General features: G+C 33.2%; 1 protein-coding gene across 4 annotated transcripts in view; it reads left to right on the top strand.

Annotated features, from left to right (window-relative positions):
* Window positions 1-21,871, top strand: part of USP15 (ubiquitin specific peptidase 15) — a 108,995-nt gene that overhangs the window by 45,906 nt on the left and 41,218 nt on the right. For 3 of the 4 annotated variants that reach the window (XR_002832107.1, XM_023764229.1, XM_023764231.1), the window contains 2 exons: window positions 11,340-11,426; window positions 19,099-19,243. Coding sequence is in view for 3 of the 4 variants with exons in the window: in XM_023764229.1 (XP_023619997.1) it covers window positions 11,340-11,426; window positions 19,099-19,243 (232 nt within the window). In the remaining variant the exon portion in view is untranslated. The remainder of the gene's footprint in view (window positions 1-11,339; window positions 11,427-19,098; window positions 19,244-21,871) is intronic. The other variant, XM_023764230.1, reaches the window with a different exon arrangement.

Here is a 21,871-nt window from a genome sequence, read left to right as displayed (position 1 = left end):
TCTCCTGTGAAGTTAATTTTACCTAGCATAATATCCCCCAGGCTTATCCATGTTATCTCACAGGGCAGGATTTTCTTTCCTTTTTAAGACTGAATAATATTTCATTCTCTGTGTTTATCACATTTTCTTTATCCATTCATTTGTTAATGGAAATTTAGGTTGTTTCCATATTTTAGCTACTGTGAATTGTACTGCAATGAACAAGGGAGTGCAGATATTTCTTCAATATACTCATTTTGGTTCTTCTGGATATATACCCAGAAGTGAGATTTCTGGATCATATTGTATTTCTGTTTTTAATTTCTTAAGGAACCTTCATACAGTTTTCTATAGCAGCTGCATTATTTTTCATTTTCACCAATAGCATGCAATGATTCTAATTTCTACACATTCTTGTTAGCACTTATCTTTTGTTCTTTTGATAATGGTATGAGGAGATAATCTTGTGGTTTTGATTTGCATTTCTACTATGATTACAGATATTGAGCATTTTCATTGTATGCCTTCTTTGGAGAAATGTCTACTCGAGTCATAGGCCCATTTTTTGATCTGTTATTTGGTTTTTTGCTATTGAATTATAGGGGTTCCTTATATTTTTTGGACATTATCTCTTTATCAGATATGTGGTGTAAAGATTTAAAAATAAAACCTGAATCCATAAAACTTCTAGAAGAAACCTTAAGGCAAATGCTTCATGACATTGGTCTGCGAGGTGATTTCTTGGTTATGACACCAAAAGCATAGGCACAAAAGCAATAATAGATGGGACTATATCAAACTGAAAAGAAACAGTAAAAGAAACAATCCAAGTGCCCTGGATGATGTGGCTCAGTTGGTTGGAGCATCATTGGGTGCACCAAAGGGTCGCTGGTTCCATTCCCAATCAGGGCACAATGCCAAGGTTGCAGATTCAATCCCTAATCGGGACACGTACAAGTGGCAACCAATTGATGTTTCTCTCTCATATTGATGTTTTTCTCTGTCTCCCCCTTTCCATTCCTCTCTCTCTAAAATTAAAAAAAAAAATTTTTAAAGAAAGAAACAACATAGTGAAAAGGTAACATATAGAATAGGAAAAATATTTTGAATGGTTTTAGAATCATCAGTTCCTCACTCCATTATCAAAAACACTTAGGACATGGCTGATGTGTCTCAGTGGTTAAGCATCAACCTATGAACCAAGCGGTTGTAGTTCGAAACACATTGGTGTTTCTGTGTCTCTCTCTCTCCTTTCCTCTCTGAAATCAGTAAAGATATATTAAAACACACATACACACTTAGGGCTAGTTATATTTTGTCAATGTTTTTATTGATTTGAGAGAAACACTGATATGAGAAAAATATCTATTGGTGCCTCCTGCATGCCCCCTATTGGGGATGGAGCCTGCAACTCAGACATGTGCCCTGACCAGGAATTGATACATGGGAGGAGGCTCAACCAACTGAGCTATACCAGCCAGCTCAGGGCTAGTTGTATTTTAATATTCAGATTTCTTATGCCTTTGAGAAGAAAATATGTTACATATGCCCCTATTATTTTACATTTCAGTAGAGTCCCGGGATATCTGTCATAATCAAACACATTAATTTTCAGCAAATATTTACACTGGATAGGATATATACGGACTATAAATATCCTCATATTGGTTAGATTACCCTCAAATGAATTGTGAAAAAAATTTTTTTAAGTTTTCAGAGATGTAGGAATTCCCGGTTTTTAAATAAGGGATTGTGGACCTATATTTTAAAATGCTCACAATAATGATTCTATTTGTTAACCTAGTAAATAAAAGAGAAGAATGACCTGGTACTTAATAAAATGCACCTTTAATGAATGGTTCTCTACCTTTTTTATCTTGTGTAAAGTTCTATTTAAATTTCATGAGAATGTGCCTAAGTATATTACAGTTTATTTTTACTACACTTAGTTGCATATAGTACAAGGGTAGAACTTAATATAAGAAGATTATAAAAGTACATAGTAGAATTGTGTAGATTTCTTGATTGATGAAGATTTAGAAGTTAGGAATAATTTCTTTGTGAATATTCACATTTAGTCTCTAGATTAGAACTAGTACTGTTCTTTGCTAGTTTATCTTTAGATTGTTATGTATTACTAGAGGCCTGTGCACGGATTCGTGCCGGTGAGGTCCCTCGGCCTGGCCAGTGCCCTCTCACAATCCGGGACCCCTCGGGGGATGTCAGACTGCCTGCCGGTTTCAGCTTGATTCCCGCAGGCCGTGCCAAGGGACCCCACCGGTGCACAAATCCGTGTAACAGGGCTCCTACTATGCATATAAGATCTTTGGTTAGTCTCTTCCTGCCCTCCCCCTTTCCCTCTGAGATTCATCAGTCTGGTCCGTGTTTCCATGCCTGTGCCCCCTGATGGTCAGTGCGTGTCATAGCGAACGGTCGCTTAGGCTTTTAGATAGATAGATAGATAGATAGATAGATAGATAGATAGATAGATAGATAGATTGATAGATGATAGATAGATAATTTTAAATAATTCTTGATATTACAAAATTGCTTGTGGGTTAATATAAAAGTACCATGAGTTCCAAAGATTTGAGAGATCTTTTCAACTTAAAATTATGAAATTTCACCTGAAAGATTGAACTAATTATGTACTTTCTTTTATCATCTCTATGTGCTAATACAATACCATTTTTATTTACTTATACAGTTGTAGTAATTGCTTGTAAGAAAAAACACAATTTCTTACATAATACCGAACACAATACACATGCAATAAATATTGGTGAAAAAGGGAACTGCACTAGAGATGCATGGAAGTACAAGTCTCATTTTTCACTGAATCAAACAGTTTAATAGGGAACCCATATATTAAAGCCTGAAGAGGTAAGTATGTATTCATTATACAATATGACAAATAACATATAACAATATGTCATGAATTATCAATTGAGAGTTTATTGGAATACAACATTTTTTTAAATTATCACCTGTATATAAAAACACTCTCAGAAACTAAGAATAAAGGGAAACTTTGCTAATTTGATAAAGCCTAAATGCTCAAAGTCTATAGTAAACATATTTAATGTTAACACTTTCCTTAGCTATAGCTTCTACGGTACAACTTTATTAAATTTTGATTGAATTGTATTATTAATTTTTTTCTTTATGGTTTCATTTAGGTATAGTTATTTCAAAGAATGCCTTTGACATTACAAACATTATAGAAATAAGTTCTAAATTTTGCTGCAATAAGTAAAAATTCCTCTTGTGAAAATAGCATGAAAACGGTTTAATTCAAACATTTTCACTAATCAATTAAAAATATTCACAAAAGGCATGCACTTAAGTATTTGGTGGTAAGAAAGGCAAGGGTCATTGATGATTGTGTCTTGGCAGTTTTCATGGGCTAGAAAACAACCAGAGAAGAAACCAAAATTAACCAGATAAGGCATGAGAGGCTGAAAAAAATCAAATGGAAAACTAAGCCAGTAGTTCTTATTCATTGTCCCTCTATCACCTGTGTTCTGATTAACAGAATTCCAATTTGGTGACTGAAACACTAAGTATAAACTTAATCTAGTGCCACATTAATATTTTTGCAGCACTCTATCCCTGAGTGCTCTGCCTGGAGAGAGGGAGCACTTTATAGATTAAACTATTGCATACTACTTTTGGTTGGGATAAATAATACACACCTAGGTGACTGAAATATTCTGTTTCTGTGTTTTCACACTATCTGTTTCAATATTGTACCTATTTAAATGCAAGTAGAAAAACTTACCATATACTTATTTAAATTTTTAGAGAATAATTATGTACAATCCTATATAATAAAAGCGTAGCATGTAAATTGTCCTCTTGACTGGGAGTTTGAGCAGGAGGCGGGGCCGGCTGGGGGAAGGGAGCAGCTGCTAGGGACCTTAACAGTCCACGAATTTCATGCACTGGGCCTCTAGTTTGTATATATAATTGCTGTAAATTAACTGTATAAGTGGATGTAGAAATGGTAAATAAAAGTATTTAACTGAAAATTATTAAAATATGTATTAGGAAACATCATGTATTTAATTTTAACAAAAATTATACTGAAACTTTTTAAGTATTTATAAACATAATAGTCTCTGCTTACTTGAAACATTAGTAGGTTTAGTTATGACAGTTTTGTTTTGGTACTAAAGAGGTATAGATCACAGAAAATGCACTCTTAAAATTTTCTATGAAAATATACAAATTTGTTACCAATTTTAACCTTGTTCAAATACTGGAGGGAGGGAATTGAATGACTTTGATTTGTGGTTGTTGAGAGGATGGCTCTAGAGCCAGCTCTTCATTCATTTTCATCCATTCATACTTACAGACTGAAGGGTCTCAGGTTCAATTCCGGTCAAGGGCATGTACCTAGGTTTCGGGCACATCCCTAGCAGGGAGTGTGCAGGAGGCAGCTGATCGATGTTTCTCTCTCATTGATGTTTCTAACTCTCTATACCTCTCCCTTCCGCTCTGTAAAAAAAAAAATCAATAAAATATATATTTTTTAAAAAACATGTAATAAAGTATGGTAAATAGCAGTATATAGGAACTTCATTCTAACATTATTATGATGCCTTTATCTTTACATATCAAATACCTAGGAAAGGATGTGTATATTTAATTAACAAAATAATTTACATGTACTTTCCCTCTCCAGGAATCCTGCCTTTCCAACCAAGTACCACCTTGATTATCTTTCTTCTTTCAGTTAGAAAATTTAGACAGTCTGTTTCATCATAAATGAATGTAATTTAAGTGTGTAGTTCTCAGATAAATGCTTGATATTCACAGGTTCTCATAAATAATTATTGAGTATTTTATTTCTTCCTTTCTCTTCTGGTTTGTTCCAAAAAGGAATTGAGCAAGTTACAGTAACACATGTAAGTCAAAGTTAACTATAGGAATAGATACAGAAATCAGGTCAAGTGGAAAATAAGCATATTTACATATTGAAGCCAGAGAAGAAGTTAGTTAACAAGAGCAGTAAGGGCTTTTGAAGCTATTAAAATTAATCTGCAAATGTATGGTCTTTTTTGTTAGATCCTGATTCAAACAAATTGGAGGAGAAAAGATACTTTTGAGAAAATTGGTATAAAATTGAACATGAACTGAGTATTAGATTGGGACCAACGGTAGTATAAAATAAAAAATATCTTACCACCCAGCCAGTGTGGTTCCATGGTTAAGTGTCGACCCATGAACCAGAAGTTCACTGATCAGTTCTCGGTTGTGGGCTTGGTCCCTGGTGGGGGGCCATGCAGGAGGCAGCCAATCATTGATACTCTCTCATCATTGATGTTTCTAACTCTTTTTCCCTCTCCCTTCCTCTGAAATCAATATAAAATTTTTTTTAATCTCTTAACTATTAGGGATGTGTACTGTAGTATTCACAGGTGAAATTATGAATGTCTGAGGTTTGCTTTAAAATAGTCCAGCAAAAACATGGGGAAAGGGGCGCTAAGGAGATGATAGATAAAACAAGAATGACAGAATGTTAATTCTTGAAGCTGAGTGACTGATACTAAGTACATGAGAGCTTGTGTATATTTGGAAATTGAAGTTGAAAATAAAAGTGGATGGTAGTTTTGGTTCTGAGATTCATAATGGCTAAAGAAAAGTAATTTTAGTTTTTATGGTAGAATATTTTATGTTATAAATGCCATAATTAGCAGTCAAACTAAGGAACAAGAAATAAAGTTATGCTCTTGCCAGTGTGGCTCAGTTAGAGTTGTTTGAAGCATCATCCTGTATACCAAAAGGTTGTTTGTTCGGTTCCCTGTCAGGGCACATACCTAAGTTGCGATTTGAACCCTGGTTGGAGCATATAGAAGGAAACCAATTGATGTTCTCTCACATTGATATCTCTCTCTCTCTCTCTCTCTCTCTCTCTCTCTCTCTCTCTCTCTCTCCCTCCCTCCCTCTCCCTCTCCCTCTCCCTCTCCCTCCCTCTCCCATCCCCCTTTCTCCCTTCCTCCCTCCCTTTCTCCTTCCCTCCCTTCCTCCCTCTTCCCCTCTACTCTAAAGTGTCAATGGAAAAAATATCCTCAGTTGAGGATTTTAAAAAAAAAAAATGGGCAAAGTTTAAGGTTGCTCTTGTTTTTTTTTAAAGGTAATTTTTATTTTATAATGTTAGATTTTACAAAGTTGGGTTGTTTATGTCAGATTTGAAAGTAACTATTAAAATCTTTGTTTTGCAATGTCAACTTTCAGGGTTGACTTTTCTGTTTTGGTTGCTCAGTATGGTATTAGATTTTCTAGTGTGTTAAATATTCAGTTAATTTATCAAGAATAAGCTGTGTTTTTTCTGTTAAAGTCAAGTTTAACAGTCTTAATTGCATGATTTTCATTATAACATTAGAATAGGGAAATTCAAATATTGCATTCACTTGTAAGGGATAAAGTTTAATTTTCTCTCTTTATAAAATTATGTTAGTTACGTTGATGTTTTACCTTTTTCTGTCTTGTTTAAGAGATAAGTCACTGCCTTATGTTACATCTACCTCAATCTAGCAAAAAGTAGTTTAACCCTAGGTTAGTTAAATTTAGTATCTATGGCTTAATATCTACGTGTAATATTCTAAACGTTTTTCTCTCTTCTCTTTTTAGAAAGCCACTAGAGCAAAGTTGCTAATGGACAGTGTAATATCCAAATTACATCAATGGAAGAAAGCTAAAGGGCTCAGGTTATAATGCACAGACTGACTAGTCAACCTTTAAAAAAAAAACAACACTCCACAATGTTAGCTAGATTGGGCTATGTGCAATCTAGGTCAGAAGTTGGAAATCAGAATCGATAAGTGATCAATAATGTCTGTAACAGCATTTAAGAAGTGTTATCATATTTTAAAATTACCTGTGGACCACATCCATTCTTCCCTCTCTAATCTCCGTGCTATTTAAGGGCAATCTCTCCAGTAAAGTTGTTTATTCCAGTGCTTCCTAGACCTTGTTTTTTCTTCTGTTGTCTTTTCTCTCCTAACTATACAAATGCCTAGCATACTGCCACAATACAGTAGACACTCAAATAATACTCATCCATTCTTTGTTTCTTGTCCAGAATCATCTTCCCCAAGCCTATAAATGTAAATAAACCTCTCCCATCTTTTTTATAAAGACATAAACTTCCTCCAAATATGATTTTTTACTTTTTTTTATTTTACAGCTAATTTATTTAAAATAAAATTTCTTACTATCCATTCAGAATTTAACAAAGTCTCTTTATTTGACTTTTTTTGTAACTTAGTTTATTTGACCTCTCTTTAAAACTTAATTTTGGTATCTATCTTCTAAAAAATTTATCTTAATTTGAAACTATTACACCCCAGTTTTTCAAGCACTATTTTTACCTCTCTGACCAATCCTCTGGTTGGCTGGCTCTCTTCCTCTCCTGGGCTGCTATGTTTGGTTGTGCAGGTTGTATACTACACAGTTCTTGAGGATGTTGTTCACATTGTAATATATGTAAAAGGCCCTCCTTGGCACTGTGCATTATACAACTTCACTGAGTATATGCAGTAGCACTTCTCACACTTTAAATGCATTAATATTCCACAAATTTCCATCTGAGCACCTCTCTTTTCATACCATAATAGGCTCTCAAAATCAGTGGATGGACTCTATGCTAATCCTGTTTTTTAGCTCAAACTGACACCAATATTCCTTTCCATATTTTTAACCTAGAGCTCTCTGCTGAATTTCATATTTTTTCCTAAATGTCAGGTAGAATTCACAATGTCAGATTGAACTTAAAATCTTTTTAATCCATGTTCTTCATCCTTTCAACCTAAACTATATCCATATCCTATTATTCTTTATTTCAGGTACCATCTGAGAGCCTTCTTAAGTTCTTCCTTTAACCTTATTTCTTTTATTTAATTAGTCAACTAGTCTTACAGATTCTACCTCCTAACCCAAAGTTTTCAAATGTTTTGATCTTGGTACCCCCTTATATTCTTAAAAGTTATTAAGGATTCAAAGAACTTTTGTCATATGTGTCATATCTATTGATGCCTGTATTTTAGAAATTAAAAATAAATGTTTATTTATTTATAAGTAATACTACACTATTATATATTGACATAAGTAATATTTTGTGAAAATAACTACTTTCTAAAACAAAAAATGTACTGAGAACAATACATTTCTAAATTTTTGCTAAATTCTCTTAGGTGCTTCTGCATTGAATTTTTTTGTGATATATTGTTTGGGTTATAAATTCAGCATTGCACAAATATATAGTTAGAACAGGGAGGAGTTTTGTTTTGTTTTTGATAGTTGTACCATATCAGAACTCAGCCGTGGTGGTTTAATGATGAAAGGTTAATTGCGATGTGGAATCTGATATCATGTCGATGAACTTTTTATTTTATTACATTGAAATCTGTCATGTGTAACTTCATGCAGTGGAAAATTTTGATTCACTGAATTTTACAGGTATTCCAAATGTTGACATAAATCATCATATAATTTTTTAATTACTCTTGTTAAAACATCACCAGTTTTAATGAGAAAACTTTAAGTAGTGGGAAGCTATCAAGCTCAAGTTTTGTTTTCCTAAAGTAACAGGCTCCCTTCATGTATTTTTGAGAAAATGTCTGCCAGATAGCCTTTTATGTAAAAGAGTGAAAAGAGAATAGTTCACTTGAAATTCAGATAAATGTCTTTTTTCTCATGACAACCATATTCAGTATGTAGCAGGTGTGCTTTATGAAAACTTTCTGATTTATTACTCAATATTAAAAGAAGTTTAATTAAGGGTCATGGTTTAATCAAATCAGTAATTTTCATTTTTCAACATAGATATTCTTAAGTGAAACAGTATTTTCTAGTGTAGGGTTGGGGGTGTGGTGAAGAATACAATGATTCTAGTACATGGTTTGGTGCTACTGCTTTAATTCATGCTAATGTATTAGCAGTTTTACCCATCATTGTTTTTAAGCTGTCAGTGCAAATATCCACCCAGTGAAAGGGATCAAATAACACTTAAATAACACTTCGGTCTTATTACAGAAATAGTTTTGACCTCATAGTTGGGCACGCGGAAAGGTTCTTAGAGTCCCCTAAGGGACCATGGACTGTACTAGCACAACTGGATAAAATCCAAATTCCTTTATAGAACATAAAAGGTCCTATGTTATCATACCTACCTTACTAACTTCTACTCCTATCACTAGATACTTCTTACTCTTTCATCCAATCTGAATTTATTCTCTATAAACATCATAATATCTACAGTTCATGCATTTGCATGTGCTGTTCTTTTACCTGGAATATTCTCACTTTCAGTTCCTACCTACACCTCCATCTGTGTGTATCATTTAAAAATTGCTGCATATTACTATCCACAAAAATTTTATAGTTTGTTACAATTTTAAATTTTGTCACAGAATTTATTTTGCTTATGTATCATTTTCTCCCATTAATTTGTGAGCTGTTTGAGGTCAGGAAGAGCTCTGTCTTTAAACTCCTAATTCTTGCCAGGAGTGAAGTTTTAGTAATCATTTAATCAATGTTTGAATGTTTTAATGAATTTCACAAAAACTTATAATACTGTCCTTAGGTAGAGTTGCTGATGAACAGTAAAAAGGCCCCAGATGGGCAGAAAAAGAAAATAATATACGGAGGGGGGCAGTCTCCATATATTATTTTACAGATGTGAATACACAAAACAGTTTATTCTTATATTTTTATTCATTAATTATTGTATTATTTTTCATACAACTGTAAGCCTACTTTTGCCCCACTCTGTATATTATTTTCTTTTTCTGCCCACCTGAGGCCTTTTTACTGCTTTTCCCTGCCCTATGTATGTGTCTCAGCCACTTTATTGGATGACATAATATATCTTTATTTCCATAATTTTTGCTATAAGTAAAATTCAAGGGAACATTGCAGTTTATATCTCTGAAAAGTTGTAATGAATTAAATTATAGCCAAATGGGTATCATTTTCAAAAATTAACCTCCTTTAATTTATTATGCCTCAATGTCTAATTTAGTTTTTTTCTAATTTAGCATTCTTAACATGAAGGGGGGAATGCCATGATATTCCTATATTGTTATTAATATTTTAAAACTAGTAAGGGTCAAATAAAATGTATTTTATTTGCCTTAGAATACTAGAACTACAAAAGTACCTTTTAAGTAGGTTCTCTACTTTGTTTTATATTAGAATTTGGTTGGTCATATTTTGTATCTTGAGCTTAATATAGTAAAATAAAATCTTGTAAGAGTCTTCTGTTAGGAAGGTACCTAATTAAGTCTCACTTAATGTAACCTACCTATGAACAGCCTGTATCAACAAAAAGAACCTCCTTTAAAATGAAGAAAAAAATTTACCAAGATTTTATAATACATAAAACTTCAAAAGTTAAATTAAAATGTCTGTATGAAAGAAATTTTATTATCCACCATTTATTCTGCAGTTATATAGATTTAGTGAAATCCAGATTACTAAAAGCTAGTTTTATAGATTGTACTTTCCTGCATATTGACCATTTCATTGTTCATTAGCACCTGAGTAGAGGAAATAAAATAATTTTTAAAAATAATCACGTGTACCTCACTAATTTAGAATTTATGATGATTGAGAGACTGAAAGTTATCTTTTTACAGACTATAGGCTAGATGTTGCCTAGTAAATTAAAATTGTTTATAAAATTAAAACAAATTAAATCTTTCATAGACCTTTAAGTACTTTATAATGGATTTGTTGATTATAAATCATGCTTTTAAAGCATTTTATTTGATTAAGAACTAGTAATTAATTAAAAGCTAATAACTGAGACTTCTCCAAAAAGATTCTGAATTAGTGAGGTATGTAACATATAGTCAGATTTATGTCTTTTCTGTGTTTGCAGAGAAAGCTGCCCAAAAATTACTTTTGGGGATTATGTTTTGAATTTTCATGCTATTCAATCCATGGTGGCATTCTAACTTGAGACACAAGTGGTTTTATTTACATACTTCCTTAAAAAATAATATTTTAATTCCATGGATTTAAGCAAATTGTTGATTATGAAATATTCATAGTGATTACCTGAAGTAGAAATTAGTGTTATTGGGTTAGTATATCTATAAGAGTAATATCAAGTTGCATATTTATTTCATAAATTTCTTTTGAAAGTAGTTTCCTTTGTACCATTATTTTTTATATAAAAGAATACATTGGAAATTGAAAGCCAAAAAATATATAGTGATTTTGCTCATGAATTTGTTTTCCAGCATTCATTTACTACATACATTGTCATCTGTTGGTTCTTTTCTTTATTTCATAATTAATTTCAAAATTCAGCATTTTTTATCTAATTTAACATTTTCATATTTTTAAAGGTCCCCAGGTGCATCCAATTTTTCAACTTTACCAAAGATCTCTCCTTCATCTCTATCAAATAATTATAACAACATCAACAACAGAAAGTAAGCACTGAATCTTAAAAACTCTTTGTCTAATTGATCGCCCTATTGTGGTTGCAAAAAATCTCTTGTATCCAAAATTTAGGATAAAAGTCTTAATGCACTAATTGAATTTTTAAAAATTACTGGTCGGATTTTCTAAGAGTAACTTCATAGGAAAGAACACACAGTTACAAACTTTCCCTTGATATAATACATATACTACAGTAATTTACTAAAAATAAAATACAGTACTTTTAGAATTTTACATTCTAAACACAAATCTGTTAGATTTACATTCCAATACATAGAAATCTGTTAGAATTCAATTTTTTAGAAAGAATATAAATTTCAGATGTCATTTTAGAACTAGATATGTAATCACCTACAATTCTTTTATATAATAAAAAGCTAATATGCAAATCGACCAAACGGTGGAACGACCAGTTGCTGTGACGCTCACTGACCACCAGGAGGCAGACGCTCAATGCAGGAGCTGCCCCCTGGTAGTCAGTGCACTCCCACAGGGGGAGTGCTGCCAAGCCAGAAGCTGGGTTCACAGCTGGCGAGTGCAGCAGCGGTGGTGGGAGCCTCTCCCACCTCCACAGCAGCACTAAGGATCCCCCGAGGGCTCCCGGACTGCGAGAGGGCGCAGTCCAGGCTGAGGGACCCACCTCCCCACTGCCCCCACTCCCCCACCCCCGAATGCACAAATTTTGTGCACTGGGCCTCTAGTATATAGATAGTATTTTTGAAAGGTGAGTATCAGTGATTCTCAACTGTAAAGCTTACACATTTTTACATTTATTATAAAAAGGCAATCAGTGTTTCTTTAAAAAGTTCAGAGAAACAGTTCCCTTGCCCCATCCTGAATCATAGTTAGAATCTTGGAATTTGTAAAAGTTAGTGGAATTGTGTGCTTTATCAAAAATAACTTGGACTTCACCAGATCATCTGACATGGGTGTATTACCTGGAAAATTAGCATGATTTTTATTTTATAGAAAAGGATAAAAAGAAAGCTTTTATTTTAATTAGTCCAATCAAATTATAGGAAGAACTTTAATCCAGACATGATTATCCTTTTTTATTTCTTGGCTATATACATTATGGTTTATATATTAGGTTAACAGTATTTATGTAGTTAAATATTTGTACTACTTGTCCAGTTCATAAATGGCATCTGATTATCCCAAAGAATAGATTCAAAAGGACTAAAGCTGTGTGTGAAATAATCTTTAAAATAATACCATTAATTGAATATATAGGTTTAATTAGTTTTCCCTTAAAATTCATATTTGAGTTAATTGACAAAATTTGTTTAACATGCATCTGAATTATAAATATATAAGAATAGCCAAAATAATTTGGAAAGAAAAAATCATGAGAAAGTATTAATCAAATATCACAACCTATTACAAAGATACAAGAATTCGCACAGCATAGTGCTGACCCAGAAATATATCTACAGATCAACAGACTAGGTAAGACAGCCCAGAAATAGAAATTTATGTATAAAAGAGTTTAATGTGATCACAAAGAATTCTAGACCAATGGAGAATGGAGCAGGTTATCCAGGAAATGTAGGGAAAATTGGATAGCTATTGAGAATTTTTCTTTAAAACTTTAAATTAATTACTTTTTGTTAGGTACATAAGAATTAAAAGGTAAATAAATGAAAAAATGACTTGCTATAAATGGCAAATTAAGGGTTAATATTCTTAATATATAACGTTCATGAACATATGTGAGAAATATTCTATTATGAAAATGTGCAAATGATGTAGATGGGAAATAAAAATAAAAGGATTAAAATATATTAATATTTTAAATGTTCAAATTCACCACTAACTAGAGATATGTAAATTTAAAACCATAAAAATCTCCATCTACTTTCTCTCACCTCAATATCAATGGGAAAAATTAAGTGATGAATATCTATTCTTATAAGGATTCTGTTTGAGTGATTGAAGTATTAGTACAACTTTTCTAGAAAATAGTTTGTTGTATGTATTAAGAAGATTTAAAACATTCATTCCTTTATTTCAGTATTAATAAAAATATGTGCACCATAGTCTAATAGCATTACATTATAGTGTATCAGTGAAATATCGAAGGCACTATGAGTATCCAAAATGGCAGTGTTTTATGTTCGTTTCTGTTTTAAAATGTCTGTCCATCGGTAAAAGAGTAAAAGGAAATATTCCCTTTTAATCTGGTTTATGTTTTGTTTTTTATTATTAAATTCATCAAAAGTAATTTTTTCATAGGAGATAAAATATTACTTGTGTTTCTGCAATTGCAGATGGCTCCCATATTTACTATAAAATAATTCAGTTTCAGGTGTAACATGTATTTATAGTTATTCTTTGAAGATATTTTTAACATTGTATATAGAATGTATTAAATATGGACTATATTTTGACTAGAGTCGCTGTGTTAGGATATGTGATCTGTTGTGTTTCTGTTTTTGTCTTATTTCCCTGTTAGGTAAAAATATGACAGTAAAATCTGATCTCAAAACTTCTGACTGCAGAAAATATTGAGTGAAATTGGTGTGTTTTATTTTTAAAACATCATTAACTAATGACTTTACTCCTATACTAGATTATATATTTAACTATTTATATTTATCTTTTTTAGGCTCTAAAATAGTCCTTTCATATTAGGAAACTTAAAGCAAATAGCTACGGAGGTTATCACTGCGATTAGTAAAGCTTACCTTTCTTAGTAAACAACAAATTTAAACATAATACAGAAAGTTGTTTTTTTTTTTCATTTTTAAAAACTTGAATATGATCATAGTTATCTAAACAACTAGAGGCCTGGTGCACGAAATTCGTGCACTGTAGGGGGGCTCCCTAAGCCCAACCTGCACCCCCTCCAATCTGGTTCCCCGACCCCTGTGGGATTGGGCCTAAACTGGCAGTTGGACATTCCTCTCACAATCTGGGACTGCTGGCTCCCAACCACTCGCCTGCCTGCCTGTTGTCCCTAACCACTTCTGCCTGCCAGTCAGATCACCCTCTAACTACTCCCCTGCCAGCCTGATCGACACCTAACTGCTCCCCTGCCGGCCTAGTCGCCCCCAACTGTCCTCCCCTGCTGGCCCAGTCGCCCCCAACTGTCCTCCCCTGCCGGCCCGGTCACCACTAACTGCCCTTCCCTGCTGGCCTGGTTGCCCACAACTGCCCTCCCGTGGCGGCCATCTTTGACCACATGGGGGTGGCCATCTTGTGCAAGGGCATGATGGTCAATTTGCATATTACCTCTTTATTATATAGGATTATTTTACATAAAATTTATTTCTTAATTTTCCCTTCAACTTGTGGAAATAAGTAGCAGCTTAAGACCAGATGGAAATAGCATCATTACCCATTTTATATCAAACTAGAGGCCCGGTGCATGAAATTTGTGCACTTGTGGGGGGTCCCTCAACACGGCCTGCCCCCTCTCACATTCCGGGAGCCCTCAGGGACTGTCCAGCAGTCGGACATCCTTAGCGCTGCTGCAGAGGCGAGAGAGGCTCCTGCCACTGCCGCTGTGCTTGTCAACTGTGAGCCCGGCTTGTGGGAGCCCACTGACCACCAGGGGGTAGCTCCTGCATTGAGCGTCTGCCCCCTGGTGGTCAGTGCGGGTCATAGCTACCGGTTGTTCTGCCGTTTGGTCGATTTGCATATCAGCCTTTTATTATATAGGATGAGTAATGACCTTTTTGAATTAATGTGCATTTTTGAAACTTGATATATGTGGAGATATTTTATAAGTATAAAGTATATATTAAAATCAATAGTTATGACCCACAGGTTTATATGAAATTTATTACAAATTCAAGACTTGAATTAAACTGTTACATTACTAAGATAGACCATTTTTCTTTATCTTCAGGAATAAAAAATAATAGTTATAAGGTAATACAAAGTATACTTTGAATTATTTAAGTTTAATAAAGTTTTTATTGAGGACTAATATTATGAAGAACCTGAAGCTGGATTATTGTTTCTTTACCATATGTAATTATTATACCTATTAGTCCATACAGCATTTGTTCTTGCCCTAATTATAATTTAAGTACGTTTTTAATATGTACCAAATTTATTCTCTTTTTATTTTCTGCATTTTTCTCTCACTACATTTGTCTTGATACAATACTGCCTTAAAACAATTTTTTAATGTATTTATTGTCTCAACTCTTGCCATTCCACCTCAGAATATATTTCTGTTTTTCTGTTAATTCATTTAAAGCTCTTATTTGAAATGTAAATGACTCCCTGTAAAACATTAAGCTAGGAAAAGGACCTGAGTTTTGGAGACTGCCAGAGCTAGCTAGCCATCTGCTTCTTAACAAGTTACTTGCTGAAAGCATCATTTCATTAACTGCAAAGTGAGCATAATTATAGTTATGAGGATTAAATAATAGATGTATAAATTTTATAATGTCAAATGTAAGTACTAATTAAAAAGTCAGACTGAAGTTTTTATAAAAAGATAAGGGCTCGATTTTACAAAAAAATGTTAGATTTTTAATGTATATTTAAGGAGATAGAATTATAATACAGAATTAACCTAGTGAAGTACTTAAATTCCCATTAAGATTACTGGCAGGCTAGCTTACTCTCTTTAGAAAAAAAAAAGCAGAAATAGTCACGAGAAAATAGGTTTCCATGTACTTTGTCAAAGCATTTAAAGAACTGCTGGTTTTAGTATTTCCCATTGCAGACTTTAATACTTGATTTAGAAAGCACATAAAATGTGGATTATAAGTGACTAATCATGATAGTTTTAAAGTATTTCTTAAATTGATCACTTTTGATTGTCATTGTGCATCTAGACTACCTCAATCTTTGGGAAAGGCTTATATTTACCCTGACACTTAAAATGTAGAAGTCCTTTAAGGATTCAGACTTTAAAAGACAAAATAGCCCAGCCTAAGGATTCAGATTTTAAAAGACAAAATAGCCCTTCTTGCATGGCTCAGTGGTTGAGCATCAACCTATGAACCAGGAGTCACGGTTCAATTCCCAGTATGGGGCCTGTAGGAGGCAGCTGATTGATGATTCTCTCTCATCATTGATATTTCTATCTCTCTGTCCCTCTCCCTTCCCCTCTGAACTCAAAAATATATTTTAAAACAAATTTTTAAATAAAGACAAAATATAAAACTGAATTTCCCTCAGTAAATAGGAAAAACTATTTCAGCAAATCGTGTCCTATTGCCACAGAGAAGAATAGAGCTTCCAACATCCATTAGAGCTTCCAACATCCATTTGTGTTATGTGTAGGGGAGACCGATATATCTGAATATATACTTATGGAATAAGCGTGTAAATATGCTTTTAGTCTTTTAGCTTGTGCCTGTGTTTGTGTGTGTGTGTGTGTGTGTATGTGTGTGTAAGTATAGGCATGAGCTTGCATTTGGGCATACCTTCCCTGTACACTCATAGATTGCTTAAAATTTTATGTCTTTATAGCCAGAATTATGAGTTTTTTAATGTGTAAAATGTGTTGAAAATATAGACCTTGCTTTTTTTCATATATAGCATTTCTTAATAGAAATAATAAACACGGGATTAAGTTTTTTGTTGCATGTCTTCGAATTAGATTCAAGAATCTAGTCATCAGTCATAGAGTGAACCTATATTGAATTGCTTATAGGTGCCTAGTACTTTATTAGTTACCAGGAATCTATACTAATAAAAGGGTAATATACTAATTAGATCGGACATCTTCCAGAAGTCCTTCTGGAAAAAGCCATGGTGGCGGGGCCGAGACAGAGGCGGTTAGGGGCGGTCAGGCCAGCAGTGGAGAGCTGTTAAGGGAATCAAGCCGGCAGGAGAGAGCAGTTAGGGAGATCAGGCCAGCAGTGGAGAGCAGTCGGGATCAGTCCGGCAGGGGAGAGCAGTCAGGGGCGATCAGGCAGGCAGGCAGGCAGAGGCGTTTAGGGGCGATCAGGAAAGCAGAGGAGCAGTTAGGGGCATCAGGCAGGCAGGCAGAGTGGGATGACAGGCAGGCAGGTGAGCGGTTAGGAGCCAGTGGTCCCAGATTGTAAGAGGGATGTCCAACTGCCGGTTTAGGCCTGATCCTGCAGGGAGGTCGGACATCCCCTGAGTGGTCCCGGATTGGAGAGGGGCGCTGAGGGATTCCCCACCCCCTGCCGTGCACAAATTTCGTGCACTGGGCCTCTAGTATAAAATAAAATATGAATTATAAGGCTACTGATCTGCAAAAAACAAAATGCTTGAATTCTATTGTTTCATACTTTTTTAAAAGTTTAAAATAAGCATACAGCTACAAGACTAGCAATTCTGAATTTGAATTGATCTAGATTGTATTTCTTTGGGCACTGCTATTTTTGTTCAGTCTTGGGGTGGGTTGTTGTTGGTTTTTTTTTCAGTCTGGGAGTTGGTCTTTTTTGTGATGAAGGTGGGTGTTTTCTTAAAAATGCAAAAATATTAGGCTAGTGTTGTGTATATAATTTTGGTTGATGTGGTTTTGTGTGTTTTACCTATTTAGCTTGTTGTGGGGTGTGTGTGTGTGTGTGTGTGTTTACTAAAGGCTTTATTAGAGCAGGCTGTGGCAAAAAATCCACTTAAACTGTTAAAATAATAAAGTGGAAGTATAGAAGCTACAATACAATGTATTTGAAATTATAAGTAAAATCTACTTTTAAAAAATATCAACAACAAATTGTAAGCCCGTTGAAGTTGTCATGTTTATTTGTAGCAGTTTTTTTTTAATTACATTATTAAATTTAAAAAATTTGATTCTTGTTCAGGTTTGTACTAATGAATTTTTTTAATGATTGAAAATATGCTTTTAAATTATGTCCAAAGTATCCATTATACTGGATACTTTGGACATAATTATAAGGTAACCTATTACAATTTAAGGGAGAATCCATATTTTTCCAGAAAAAAAATTATTACATATAAAAAGAAAGGCATTAACTTATTGATTGACTTTTCTTAGTTCTTTCTAAAATTACCTTGATATTCTCAAAGATTGATATCTTTTCAAGTTTAGTATTTATTATGGTAGTACAAATTTTCCTGAGGTTATATTCATCTAGTTAAGTAAACTGCATTATTCTAACAACCTAGAAGAAAGAAAAGCCAAATAATTCTGGAATGTACTTGCTTAGAATCATTTCATTTTTGCATTCCTGATCACCCCTGGCTTTTTTCACATTTGAATACCAGATTTTGCTGGTCTAGCCTAGAAACTATAAATAGAATTTTCAGTGCATCAGTACAGTGATGTCACAGAGGCCTTCTAAATTCTGGTCTGATTTGTAACTAAGGTACAACCCTTCATGTTTCTACTATTCTCTTACAGTAGCAGGATGTAAAAGGGACATAAATGAGATGATTTATTGCTGCGGGTGGTGTTTAAAATCTAAATGTTTTCAATTTGATGGAGCAATGGAGGATGGAGCAAGCTGTGAAGCTGCTCCAGTTAATCAAGGGTAGAAAGATACAATGGTTTGTTTTTGTTGGTGTGATATAAGATGCAATGATTTGTTGATTGGATGAGGAGTGTCTTAATTAAGGGAGTATTAAAAAGATCCTGAATTAAGTGCTTTATAAAAAAGGCAATGACTGACCACCTATTTCAAATAAGTTGAAAGTACTCTGTTCATTATAACTACATTGTGATCATTGATTGCATTGTGAAAAATATTTTTTGTTTTCTTCCAGTGTGAAAAACTCAAATTATTGTCTCCCATCATATACTGCTTATAAGAACTATGATTATTCAGAACCTGGAAGAAACAATGAACAGCCAGGCCTCTGTGGCCTAAGTAACTTGGGAAATACGTGTTTCATGAATTCAGCTATTCAGGTAGGTATTTCCAAACAATGTGAAACTCATGTGTTTTATGAGAGTCGGTAATACAAGAAGAGTAGACTTGGGTTTTGTATGTCAGAACATGAGTATTATATATGTTTTGAGAATTTTCTATTTTTGTGGAATATTTACACATACACATTTGACGCATTCATTCTAGTGCTGGTAATAGAATATCTTTATCAATGTTCCTCAATTGGGTGGCATATAATTGATTACCACATAGTGGAAGATTAAATATCACTTCATGCAAAAATATAATTCCAAACAGAAAACCTAGGCTCTCTGAGAAGAAGAAAAAGCTAGTGAGATCTCTACAATATTCAGTAGAAGTCTCTTGGTTGTTTGTTTTTGTTTTGTTTTGTTTTGTTTTGACATTGATGGGAATGTTAGAGAATAAATATTTTATGGTCACCAATCTTCTAACTCTAAATAAAATTATTCTTAAATCTTTTTTTTAACCTTAATGTGAAGTTAAGATTCAAAAAATTTTTTATGAACCTCCCTTTGTATACATATTCTAACACATCACTTTTCCTTAAAGATCTTTAATTTGGGGATATAAGAGATCACTGCCTTTTCCCCTGTCTCTCCATGGAGCTTCCCTTTTTGTCCTACTCTTTCTATACCCTCTTCCAACTTAACTTGTTAAATATTTATGTCTTTTCTTGATTTTGAAGTAACAAGATCTATATATATCTTAATATCACTGTCACTGTGTATAAAATTAGAACTGATTATTTACTACCCCTTTCACAAATAAGAATTTTTTTCAAATACCTGAAATAATGGCACATACTGTTTTTTATATTTAAATTTTAATTTATTTTTTTTTTTTGCAAATTCTGAATTTTACTTTTAAATTTGCAATTTTCTGTTCTCGATTCATATTTAATACTGAATTTCCTTTGCCTAGGAGGCAGCCTCCAAAGATAAAGATTAAATACAGAATATGGGTTGATAAGGACATTATTGCATATCTTTTTTTACTATCTGAGAAAAGTGTAGGACTGTTCACCATCCAAAATTATAAATAAATCCTTTTGTAATTGTCTTCATAGCATTCTTGGAAAAATTAGATTTAAACTGTCATCACTCTGTAGATCAGGAGTTGGCAATCTTTTAAAAATGTACAAGGGGTCATAATTGGTTAGTTTCTGATTTCTTGGTTTAGAGTTGAGCCACTCAGTGTCTATTGCAGATACTATGTCGATTAATAAACTCTTCCATTAAACCTTATTTGATGAATAATATTTATTCAACTTTAATGTGAATTACTTTATTCAAAATTGCTTTTCTAGGATGATAGCACTAATTAAACAATTACATTTTTATTTTTCTGGGAAAGGAAAAATAAAACTCGTCTGAGAAGGACAATAAGCATATTGTCCTTATTTTACTTAGGTAACAAAGTACAGTGCATTAGTTTTGAGCATTCAGAGATAGGGATTGGGCAGACAAGTTGCAATTTTGTTTGTATATATGTTGGACTACCCTACTGATCACTGAAAATTATCCTTAATACCATCTCTGAAAAATGTTTTATATAAACAGTCAAAGTTTGATATAGTTTGAGGCTTTTTAAAATATTCTAGTATAGAAAAACAATTTGGTGCTTTTTCATAAAGATACGAAGATATTTTAACAGCATAGGCAATAAATATTTGGGTCTTTCAGAAGAAAGCAAGATTGTTCATGCTGTCATTCATGGGAGGCTCTGTCTTGCATTCCTTTTAAGGCAATATTATATTCTAGTTTCCTGTGCCTTTGATGTAGTCTATTTACTGTTTGTCTCCACATGGTTAAATGTAATTTCTCAAAAATGAGTATTAAAATTATATCTTCTAATCAGCTATATTGAGCTGGATTTGGCATTTGTTTAACTTTCTTGTATATGTTTTAAGGTGTCAGAAACTTCGTTTTACTAGTTTTTGCTACTGTTTAAAGCAATTTTATTACAAAAAAAATTTGGTAGATGTAATGCTGACACTCGTTCTTAATATGTTTCACCTTCACATATTCTATTTTAACTGAGATACAGTCATGAGGGTGAGGTTTGTTAGGGTGATAGTATGTTATTTTCTGGTAATCATAAAGTATGAAAAATTGTTGATGTAAATTTCAATAAAGTATTTCAAGCAGTAGATATATTTCATGTTTGTATCTTGGTTGGTTGGAAACTATATTTTCTCCAAAATAAAACTCTACAAGCAAATTGTAGAGTAGAAAATACGAGTTTATATTTTTGCTACTTTTGACTTTTAATCCAAATCCAGAATTAGAAAAACTGGTACTTCAGTTTTATTTTCTTAAATCTTCTGTGATTTTCAATTGATTTAGATGTAAGCCCTCAACCTAAAGTCACACTAATAGGGAATACAAAATGGTAGCAGTAACCTTTTTCCTCTGTTTATAAACACACATGTAAGTTCTTAGGTCCACAGATGGAAATGATAAAAGATAACTAATAGAGTAGTTTTTGTTTTTGTTTTTTCAAATTTCCTTATAACTTCTGTGAAATAGAAAATAATTCATGAACATCAGAAAATATTATGAAATAACACTTATACTGATAATTTAAGTTTTAATACAGTTTCTTATATTCAGTAATCCTAAAAATAT

Source organism: Myotis lucifugus, unplaced genomic scaffold (genome assembly GCF_000147115.1).
Source record: "Myotis lucifugus unplaced genomic scaffold, Myoluc2.0 scaffold_323, whole genome shotgun sequence".
Lineage (NCBI taxonomy): Eukaryota > Metazoa > Chordata > Mammalia > Chiroptera > Vespertilionidae > Myotis > Myotis lucifugus.
This window is presented reverse-complemented; position numbering and strand designations above follow the sequence as displayed.